At 25.8% G+C, this 12,335-nt stretch overlaps 1 protein-coding gene across 1 annotated transcript; it reads left to right on the top strand.

Moving 5' to 3' along the window:
• The first annotated feature begins 4,654 nt into the window (after positions 1–4,654).
• LOC112602726 (nucleolar transcription factor 1-A-like) lies at positions 4,655–10,466 on the top strand. The gene is made up of 2 exons (XM_025350961.1): positions 4,655–4,887; positions 8,730–10,466. The coding sequence occupies exon 2, from the start codon at positions 8,736–8,738 to the stop codon at positions 10,452–10,454; it is 1,719 nt and encodes a 572-aa protein (XP_025206746.1). The 5' UTR covers positions 4,655–4,887; positions 8,730–8,735; the 3' UTR covers positions 10,455–10,466.
• The last annotated feature ends 1,869 nt before the right edge of the window (positions 10,467–12,335 follow it).

The raw sequence follows: 12,335 nt of genomic DNA, 5'->3' as shown, positions 1-12,335 counted from the left end.
CTTTTACTATCTAATTTGTGTAACGGTGTATTTGATCATATTCTCGAATCACGATCTCGAGAGCCTTCCGAAGAACAGGAGGAAGGTAATAATACGAGAACAAGTATATTCAATAATTATTAATACCAGACTTACATACAAGGCTTGTGTCCCTTGTGTCAGTCCGGCCGCATCTCCTTCCCTTTTTTGCCTTATTTTTAACTACTATATTTTTTATTTATTTTGCTTTATTTTCTCATTATTACATCAAGAAATAAGAATTAATTTTTTTTTCGATTTAATTTATTTGTATATATTTATTTCAATATAATATACTATGATTGTGGAGGGATTTGTACAATATGTTTTTGTCAAATATACGCCTATTAGCTATACAAATAAGTAATCAGAAAAACGGTTGTGGCTGATGTCGATAAACAGTATTTTCATTACGATGACAATTTATCTTCTTTGAAAATAGGCTGTGACATTTAATAATTTTATAACTAAAATACTTTCTGGGAATTAAATGTAAGCTTAAATGTATTAGGGTAGTGTGACTATAATGAAAAAGTTCTAAAATCTAAGACCCTCTCAACAAATTAAAAATAGGAATGTACATGATATTACGACTTATTGTTCTACTCGATTCTGAAACATATGTAATATGAAAAACCGAAGAACTAATGGAGAAAATTGTACAATTATAAGCTCCAAACGCAATTTCAAATACCTAACATAATAAAATATTACAAAAAGAAGACTGACGTGAGCGGACCACACCTAGCATAAATAACCCTAGTTAAACCAGGGGCATCAATTAAGGTTAGGTATTGCAGGGTATGCTTATGCATACCTTAAATTTATCAAGATGCAATTTAGCCTGACTAATTTTTCTGCGCGCTGGACAAAAACCATTTATATTTTTTTATATATAATTAGTCTCAAATCTCAAGCATCGGCAAGACCAAATTAACGTATAAGCAGTATAGGCAATTGCCTAGGCCCTAGATGATAAATTTTAAAGGACGCAAAACAGAATCTGATACCAAGTCCTATTTTTTATTTATTTATTTATTTTTTTTTTAACGGATTTTGCATTGAATTTTATTGAAAATTTACTAAAAAATGCCTAATTGCTTAAATATATTATTTTTTTTTTTTAATTGAAATAAATAATAATTAGTTTATTTTTATCTGATTTTCCATTTATTGTGTATTATTTAACACTCAAGATATCAAAAAAACTTGCAATATTGTAGCCAAAAAGTTAGAATAATTTTTATATTTTATATTTCTTACAAATTTATAATGAATAATTATTTATATTGTCATACATTTTTAATTTTTAACTTAGGTTTGTTTCGAATGTTAAAAATTACTGAATTTTCACAGACGAATGCAACCATTTTGTAATCCCTTTTATCAAAGATAGAATTTAAAAATACTGAAAATCACTCAGTGCTACATATGTTTTTGTTAAAAAATTTCAGGGTTTGTTTTATTTTCTATAGTGTCTAAAATATAAATAATTACATTTTAAATAAAATAATATAGGTTTTAACTTAGTATTATTAGGTATATACAATATTGATATCATAGTAAATTATTATATTAATAAAAATTTTTTTTATAATAACTATAGTATATAACATATTGGCCTACTGAAAAGTTTTATTAGCCTTGTTAGCATACCTTTCAAAAATTCGAAATGACACTCCTAAGTTAAAAATGTGATTATAGATCTTATAGATAAATTACCTTTAAGAAGCCCAGGTTAAAGTGGGAAAACTGCATTAAGAAAAATATTAAAACAATAGGATCATGAATCATATGGAGCCATGAAGGGACGTTCGACATTCCATAAGACAGGAACAAATGGCAAAATTTGTAATTAGCAGTATGATCTTAAAGGTTGGAACCAAAGCAGAGAAAGAGAGAGAGAATGAGAGAAAGATATGACTATAATGCGAAACAAAATTTACTAGTAGGTATCAAAAAACGTTGAATATTAAAACAATTACAGAGTATTAATTGTATAAATAAGGAGAAGTTCTTCTATAACATCAAGAAATAAATTAATTTTAATTTTAATACTTTTTTTTTTTTAATATGCATAAAATAAACCTATGTATTAACACAAATAATAAACTATATAATTATTCAAATTATTGTAATTTTATTTAAAATGATTTGTCTGTAATTGTGCGATGACTGTTCTAATATATTTATCTTTAGATAATGTAAAAAAAAATATTTGATTATTTATTTTTTATTCATTGGACGATTTAAAATGTAATTATTTACGTACTAATGCAATACACTCAAAATATAATTGTAATTATGGTTAATTTAATTTGTGCATGATAAAACATTTTTTTTTGAGTTCAAGTACGACTTAAAATATTTTTAGGTTCTGTTCAATTTGGATTCAAAAAAATTTTAAAATTCGGTTCAAGTTTGATTTGTTTTTAAGAATCAGGGTTCGACTCAACACTAAAAAAAAGTATCAATTACCCATCATATGTAATTATAGCTAAATACCTAATATTATAAACTTCATTGAATTTGATTAATTAACTTACGTTATCTTAATCATTACATATTATAAAAAAAGTACATAACATTATTCAATAGCAAAGCATTAATTATGTTTTTGAGGCGTTCATTTAGATAAAAAAAAAACACTAATTAAACATTTGTATTGAGGGGGCTCCAGCGTATCATATTTTTAGAAGTAATATTTATGCAATTTGTTTGACGTGAACATTTTGGCTATGTGTATGTGTGAGTAGTAAATGAACATTAGTAATCTGTTATCGCTTTTATCATGATGATTATGATGATAATAATAATATTTATAGGGGTAAAACACGATTGCGTACGTTCGTTATCGGCGATACCTTTTTTAGGTACACGATTGCGTACGATTTTACCTGATTTTTAACTAAACGATTGCGTACGAAATTTTAAGCGCTGTTGCCAATTTTCATACCGGTATATATGACCAGGGTTGGGATTTTATAGCATTTGTATATTTCTTATGAGATGCTTAAAAAATAGCAGAGTAAACTAAAAATGTGTTTCATGATACAGAGAAGTCAAATTAAACATTTTATTTTTCTAAAATTTGTCTTATATTTGAAATTATATTTTTGTCAATCGAATTATCAAGTAAATTGTAAATTCTTAGATTAAGTAAATAGGTCGATTACGCTGATGCAACGTCGTACAATTACAGAGATAATATTATATAGATATTTCTAAACCAGAGCGATTATACAATCGGTTAATAATGGGAGAGTGAAGAAAATGGCAAAAAAAGACTTAAACAGAATCCAAAGCACCATAAAGGATTATGATGAGTATAAAAAAATCCATAAAAATGTAACTCAATATTTAAAAGTAGTAGGCTATAGATGTCAAGGAATCGAAATTTAATCTTACTTATTTATTAATTACTTTTTTACCATTAACTTTTTTTATTAATTATTTTAGAACTTTAAATTTATTCAATATTTTTTATATTATTATTATTTTATATTATATTATTTATTAATACGATGAAAAACTTAAAATTGACAACGTTGCATACAATTTCATACGCAATCGTGTTTATTTATTTTTTCTTAAGGGTACTTTTAACTCATCTACAAACATACACAATCGTGTTGCCAAAAAGGACAAACGTACGCAATCGTGTTCTACCCATTTATAGTTATGGTATGTATTGAGAGTCTAGAGGAATAAACAAATATAAATAATAACTGTGAACGAACATATAAATAATCTGTTTTAAAAAACAGCGACGTTTTAGCCCACATTAATTAAAAAAAATACGAACATAAAAATATCATAATTAAAGTAGGTACCTACTTACTACATTTTATTTTACCAAAACACACACACAGTTTTAATAAATAAAGTAAGAATCATTTCGGTTAGACACTAATCTATTATTTACAATAAGCTTCGTACCTATATAGTTATATATTTTTATGGCATTAAAGTTAAAATATAAAAAAAAAAATTATTGAAATTTTGTGCAGCTACCTGTGTATATTACATTTCCTATATTGGGTTTGATTTTGAATAAAATAATATTACCTGTTTTTGTTACACTTGAATCATTTACGTAGTACACTGCTAAGTGCTAATAATAAATAATTAGGTACTTTACTATAACTACTTTACACCTTCAGTTATAAGTTATCACCTATTAAAAAAATATTTGAATTATAATTGAAATAGCACCTTTGAAATTAAAATGGATTTCCGGCCGAATTAAACTTAAGTCAAAAATTATTATATAAGGTTTTCTATATTGTGCATTTGTGCCGCACTTAAAACACAAATTCAAAGTCTGCAATCTGGCATCAATGATAAATTGATAAGTAACAAACCGGTTGCAAAATCGTGAACGAGTGAACAGATGAAGACCAAATTACCAAAACTAGTGGATAAACGGGACGGGTACAAAAGACAATAATTTGACCCTCGTTATTAAAATAATTTAGATTAGATAATATTATTATGTATCATGTCAGATATATTTTGGCGCGCATACTACGTCATGAATTAACGATATTCGGTAAGCCATATCATCGTTTCTTCCATGGCCATACGGTGTAAACAAAATATCAAATTGCTGCTTTATCAACAAAAATCTACAACATAGTACACACAAGCGTGTACTCGTTACCCAACAATTTTACGCGGTTAGGATGCAATGAGGCATTGACGACATAAGCATTTTGTAACGGAATTTTTGGTTCTACTTACGTTGAACGAGTTCGACCATACTTCATTCATACATCCTCGCTACCATTGTTTTCCTGCTTTTCTGTTGGCGAATCAATCGTGACTAATTGGATCATTGGTTTCTATGTTGAATAGTACGAAACAAACGTAAGTAAAATTATTTTATCATTATGTTATTTATGTAACGGTTCCAAGTCGAACATTTTTTTTGTTTAAGACTCAACGATTACGTTTTGTTCGTTAATATTGCAATATATTATATGTTTTTAGAAGTATAACTTTGCTATTCACTATAAAGCCCTAAAATCGAAAACGAATATTTTTTTAAATTAATATTGAATAGTGTGAATTGTGATGCGTGTTTTGTTGATATCCCGTCGTCTGTAACCGTAAAGGTGTGTTTAATGGTTGACAATATTTATCATTCGCTCAGTCTGGTTCATGATCAGGCCCCTACTATGACAAAGCTTATTATCCCTTACCTTATGTAAAAAAGTAAATTTTTTAAGTAAAATAGTTCATATACTCGTTGAGTGCTGTAGGCAAACCTTAACCAACAATTTTTATTTTTCCTTCAGACATTCTAAAACACTTGTTTTATCAATATCCCATCAGAGTAATGTTTATGATAATATAATTTTTCATAATATGAGCCATAGTTTTGTAAGATAACGCATTAAATATACATTTTTAATATTACATTCATCATAGCTAAATATTAATTTCATGATACCTAACTATTATGTATATGTTGACTAGGATGCTTTAGTGTTAATGATGAAACTGACAAGCAGACTATTCAGTGGTTTTGAGTTCAGTATAATATACAATATAATGGTCTGTCAAGACTTAAAAATGGTTCTTAAAACAAAATAATAAGAAGTGTTTTTTTTTTAGTAAAATACTTTTTATAACTGTCACCGTTGTAGTTTTTATTTACATTTTCAATATATCTTACCTTCCTTACCAACTTTTATCTTTAAACTAGGTTTAAATAATAAAATAAAAAAATTGTACGTTATGACTAATGAAATCTTTTTCTTATAAGTACCTATTTAATTTTTACACTGATTTTATTATAACTATAGAAGTCAGAAAATTATGTTTGAAGTTAAAACATGAATTATTAAAATTTGAGGGAAGTTCATATTATCTACAAGATCTTATATGAGGTGATCTTAGAAAATAGGTACTTAATGTTTGAGATGTTTTTATAAAATTTTCTAACAACTTAATATAAAATCAGTAGATAATAGTATTATTTGCACTATATAGTTTAATATTGATATTACTTGAAAAATTCCTTACACCTAAGTGAATTACACCTTAAAAAAAACTGCACTGGTGTCATATTCAACTTACTATAAATGGATTGCCCACCCAGGTAACAATTTTCACTAGAAATGACTAATAACTAGATATTTAAACTCTGCTTTTAAAAACTTTTCTATGGTCAAATAAATTATACTGTCAATTATAATAGTACCAACATTAAAAATCTAATTTCATCTTAATAAGACAACTAGAAACATTCAATCAGGTATCTAGGTATATTTTCAAAATTATACTTATATACCTACTTTAATTTATACACATTAAAAAATTAAATACAATAAGAACTAAAATAATAAAATTATTTTTAAATTACAGACTATTAGTAATAACTAATTGAGAATATTTTTTGCTTATGAAATTACTTTTAATACAATACTTTTTTAATAAAAAATCTTAATCTTTATAAATTTAATGCTAAGTTTTCTTTAAGTAAATATTTAACAAGACTAGTTAGTTTATGTAATTGCTTAAAAATCTTGTTAACTTGTATTTAAAGCTTGGGAAAATAAATATACCTATTTCAAAATTATTTTATTGTATTATACTCTGACTTGCAAAAGAACATACTTGTTTAACACATGTAGATTTACTGCAATGGTCATGTTATCAGTATATACAATTAGTAAGAGATACATTTCAACTAATTCCTCGTCGCTTGTATATTTATTTAGTTATTTATAACTTAAGATTGTACATTATATTTACCAAACCTGTATTTAATAATTTTAATTTTTGTTAGTATTAGTAACATTTAAACTATGTATATATATGTACTTTTTATTTTTTGGCTTATACTTGTTGTATAATTAATAAACTAAAAATGAATATTTTAAATTTGTACTTTTTGGTACATTCATGAAGAGGCTTTGTTACCACAAATATTACATTGTGCTATATGTACACGTAATCTGAATAAATTAATAAATATATTTATCTATATTGAAATTCAAATCTTTCAATAGCTTTTACTATAAAACAACTGGAACATTCCAAGCATATTATTTAAAATCTCAACTCCAATACAAATTCTCTGGAAATTAATTATCATTAAATTATTTTAGTTTATTCCAAAGTTTTTAAATTATTGAGTTTTTATTTTACAATTCATAATTCAACAAATATAATAAATTAAGATAACAGGATATAGAGGCCTGACATGAGACTTTTAAAATCAATCGACTGGTATTACTTATCTCAAACATAAGACAAAAGTTGTTTAATATTAAGAGAAAAAGATAATAATATTTGTTTGAATAATTAAACTTAATCATTTTAAGTAAGGTCTAAAGTTTTGAATTTACTTATATAATTGCATCTGTTTTTTTGTGTTTTATTTTCTTAAAAAAAAATATATATACTGTGTGAAAGGGCTAAACATAAAAATAAAAAGAGAACTTATTTGAATATAAGCTATTCAAAAATTTTTATGTTATTTAAATACATACAATTATGTTGAACATTAATTTGTTGATTCTACATCTATACTCCATATTTATTATTTATTATTATTATAATCTTTAAACTCATTTTACAAACTTTGTTTGGATATTGCCTAAATATATCGATGTAGTGGAATTCGTCATTTTACCTGTTTCAGATATTACCTTAAATGATACTTTTTGAACAAATGTATTTCTATCATATATTATGATACTTAAATTTGTTTCATTAAAAAACAAACTGAATTCATTTCTACTAGACATATAATGTAAGAATATTGCAGAAATGAATAAGTCAACTTAGATTAGGTTACAACGTTTGGGACGAACACTAAGACTGCCTAATGCCTATCTTATATCTATGTGTAAGAGTTGTTCAATAAATTCACATTTACTTTAATATTTTATTTTTTTTTTGAAAGCAATAGTTAAATATTAATATATAACGTTAAAAAGACGCCACACCAGGTGTGTTGTGTGTGTATATCTTACAAACATTTAACATATCAAATTTACATTCAGTATAACCTATCTTGTATTTTGATATATGGTATCCATGCTATCAACAACATGAATCTGTCTCAATAATTTTCACAGATCTGTTTAATGATGGCTACAGTGACTTGCCTGTACCCCACATTAACAAATTGTCTACCTTTGGGAGAACATTTTGTTAAGCTGCTTTTTATGACCTTTCTACCTATTACTAAAATATTAAATAATAAAAATAATAACAATTAAGTCCACTAAAACAGTTTTTATTAATAATTTATTATCTAATAATAATTCATACCATACTGATGTATTATTATAGAATAAGTAAGTAGGTACTTACTATTAAAAAATGTTCTAAATACAGCATTGTTTGGCCAGTCATTTCAAATTTATATTATTATTATTATTTTTAATTTGATTGATAACAAATATTAATAAATCCATTTAAAATAAGCCTGGAGACTTGCTTATTTGACCCGTTTGATAGTACTACTGAGTGCTTTCCCACCATGTTATTTCACATTATTTAATCTAGTATAAAAAATTACTTAATGCACAAACAAATGTATAAATTGTAATTATGTATTTCAATAATAATAAGAAAAACTATTCAAAATAAACTTATCTTTAAAAAAAAAAAAAAAAAAACAAATTAACAAAATTCAAAGCTGTTTTTTAATGTTTATTAATACGTCATGTAATCTTTATTATTGTTTCCAGGTGAAAATGGGCTTAGATCGTAAAAGAAAATCAATTAATGCTCTCCAAAGCACTGACAAAAAAAGAAAAAGCATAGCAGAAAAAAAACCTGCTTCTTCCTCTTCATCTTCTGAAGATTCTGATGAACAATCTGATCATGATAATGGATTAAATAATGAAGTAAAAAATGAAAATCCAACTATTAGCCGTTGGCCTCAAGATGACATTCAAAAACTGTTATCTAAAATGGAGTTGGCACTTCCTAAGAATGACAATCAAACATTTCGAAGTCGATTTACAAAACTAGATTGGGATAAAATTCAATTTGATAGTTATAGTAAAGATGAATGTCAATCCACTTGGTTAGCTATTCAAGATCAGCTTAGAACATTTAAAACTATAGGTGATCTTATTAATGATGCTAGAAATTTATTGGAAACTAAAGGCATTGATACATATCGTTCAAAAACAAATAGATTACAAAAACCTAGAACTGCATACATGTTATTTTACACAGAACTTCTTCAAAAATACAAAAAAAAACATCCAGATTTAAAATTACCCCAGTTGACACAAATTATTGCTGAAAAATATAATAAATTATCCCCTGATAAAAAACAAACATTAGTTGATAGAGCACAAAAATTAAAGACTGAATATATTGAATTGGTTGACAAAACAAATATAGGTTTCAAAGTTAAAGAATCAAATAAACCTAAAACTCCATTTCAAATTTTTATGGAATCGAAATCTTCAAATTTAGAATCAGGTAATGTTGATAAAGTTGAATTTCAAAACCAATTGAAAGAAAAATGGGAAGGTATGTCAGAAAAGAAAAAGTCAAAATGGATTAAATTGGCAAATGAACGAGAACAGACATATTTAAGCAATCTAAAAGAAGACCATAAAAATGATCCTGCTTTCACTATGCCTACAAAAAGTGCATTAACTAAAGGTGATAGAAATATTTTGGATTCCCAATCAGGGAAACCAAAAAAACCTCCGGTCAATAATTATGGTCTTTTCTCTAAAGAAATGTTACAAAGTAATGCATTAGATGGTGTCCCTCCTAAAGAAAGAATGGCATTATTGGCTAAGAAATGGAAAGCTTTTTCTAATGAAGAGCGGCAAATGTATTCAGACAAGTTGAAAGTTATAACTGAACGATATAAAACTGAATTTGATGCATATTTAAAAACACTACCAGAAAATGAACAACAATTGGAAATGGCTAAAAACAAAATAAAACCTAAAAAACCGGAGCCAAAAGTTGTACCTAGAATTAATGCTAGAGAAGTCATTTCAGAAAAACCCAAGGAAAAACTTAAGAAAAAAGGTACTTCACAGTATAACTCAAAAACTAAAACGTTCAAAAATGAACCAAAACCAGTACCTTTTAAAAATGCATTTGAATTATACAGAAGTAAATTGGAACCTAATGAAAAACATCCAATTACAAGTTTGGAAGATTGGAACAAAAAAAATGGAAAAAAACAACTTGCGTATGAAAACGAGCTTAAAGCTCTTAAAAAAGAGTATATGAAAAATTTGAAAGTGTTCTTAAGATCTCTTTCCGAAGAAGATTTGCAATTATATTTACAGTTGAGAAAACCTGAATTTTTAACTGGAAATAATGATTCTAGTGCGTCGGAGGATGAAGAAAATTCTTCATCTGAAGGTGATGACAATGATGATGATGAAGAGGATGATGATGATGATGATGATGATGATGATGATTCTGAGTAAAACAAAAATATTTATTTCTATTTTTAATTCAATAATAATACCTCATTCAATTATTTTTAAATTTAAATTAAATTGTATAAGTTAATTGTATTCCCATTTGATCCATATAATTTGAATTTTTAATTGTTGTAACATTTTGTTCATATCTTTTTAGATATTTATCCATTCAACAAATTTAAGTGTGTTGAATAGTATACTTGCAAATAAGTAATTGACATTGATTGTTTACTTTTATTTTTCTAATTATGTTTAACTAAAAATATTGACTAGTACTAAATAATTATATTATTTTTATTTATTTTTACATTTATAATATTTGTTAAATCAATTAAAGTGGGACTTCGAGTATGATTATTTCTAATGTGTTTTTTATGTACTCATAAAACAAATTTATTTTTACAATTAATTTAAATTTTAAAGTTGTAAAAAAAAACTAATCTAAGGGTTCTAATATTATTCTTTTTGATTATTTTATACAGATTCAAATATATGTTGTTATGGGAATGTAGGTATAGCTTTTGAATAATTTGTAATCAATGAAATTGTTTTTATGTTTCAATGAATCAATGTAAGGTTATAGTACTCTTAAATTAGTTTGTTAGTTTTTGACCTATGTTTAAGCCAAATCAATGTTAATACTTGACAAACAATATATTTTTTCTTAATAAATGTATTTTGATTTTTAAACATTTGTCTAGTTAACAAAAAAAGTTTATTTAGTTTTGTCTCTTTATTATATAAATATAAAAAAAAGTTTATTGTAACATCAAAAATACATAATTACTATTTTTTTTATAAGTATTTGAATTTGAATTTTCATGAAATTCATCAATGACATGAAGATTTTTAGATTAAGTGGAAAGTTCACTTAATTTATTTTATACTTATGGTTTGAAAATTTAATACTACATACGTTTTAAAAAATGAATAAATAAGGTAAGATAAAGCTACATACATTTGGGGGAGGGTATTTGAATTTCAAATGTTGATACTAATCTTAAATATATTAGCACACGTGTAAACTGTCATACCTGCTTATAATCGATTTCATTACAGGTAATTTAAAATCATAAACGATGATTTTACTTAACCAAGTCATAATCGTGATGGTATTTTATCTCTAGCCATATTTAGACAATATATAATGCGTTTTGATGAACATTTTCATGTCAACGCTTATTAGCTATAAATACTATACTAATAATCAAATAATTTTTATATACAAAAGCAAAATACCATCTATTTTTACGTTTAATTGAAGTACCTATGAGGGCTATACCCCCCTTAAAATCAAAGTGCTGGGGCAATTTCTCCTGTGAAATCAACGCCATGTATGTAGGTACCTACTGACAATAATAAATACCTATTTAGGCCAACGCTTAACAATACAGTTATACCAATATACACCTATACAAAATTACCAAATTTAATAGCTAATACTGTAATACATTATTTATAATAATTATCGATAATTAAATAATCCATGCGATGTTTTTGTCATCGTTTATCATTAAAAAGTACCTAACAATATAATAATAATATAAAAAAAGAGTTTTTCATTGTGTAGGTACTTATAAATTATAGTTCGATACCTAACCTACCGTATTGACTCCTGGCTCCTGCCCATAAAAAGTATGGTTACTTCTTGGCAGTCAATAGTCATGGATCTGAATCCGTATGAAAATTATTGAAGTATCTCGAGATTTGAACGATGCTTCTCAGGTAATATACTCATAATCAGGGCTAGGGGCTTAAAACATTTGCTTACCTATTTTTATGGATTGACTTAAAATATAGCAGAATGGTATGGAAGTGTATGTCATGTTACAACTTACAACATGTTCAATTATGAAATTTGAAAATGCTTTTTTTGCTTTAGGT

This window comes from Melanaphis sacchari, unplaced genomic scaffold (genome assembly GCF_002803265.2).
Source record: "Melanaphis sacchari strain LSU unplaced genomic scaffold, SCAv2.0 Contig8_pilon_pilon, whole genome shotgun sequence".
Classification (NCBI taxonomy): Eukaryota; Metazoa; Arthropoda; class Insecta; order Hemiptera; family Aphididae; genus Melanaphis; species Melanaphis sacchari.
Note: the sequence above shows the minus strand (reverse complement) of the source record. Positions and strands in the feature narration are given on the sequence as shown.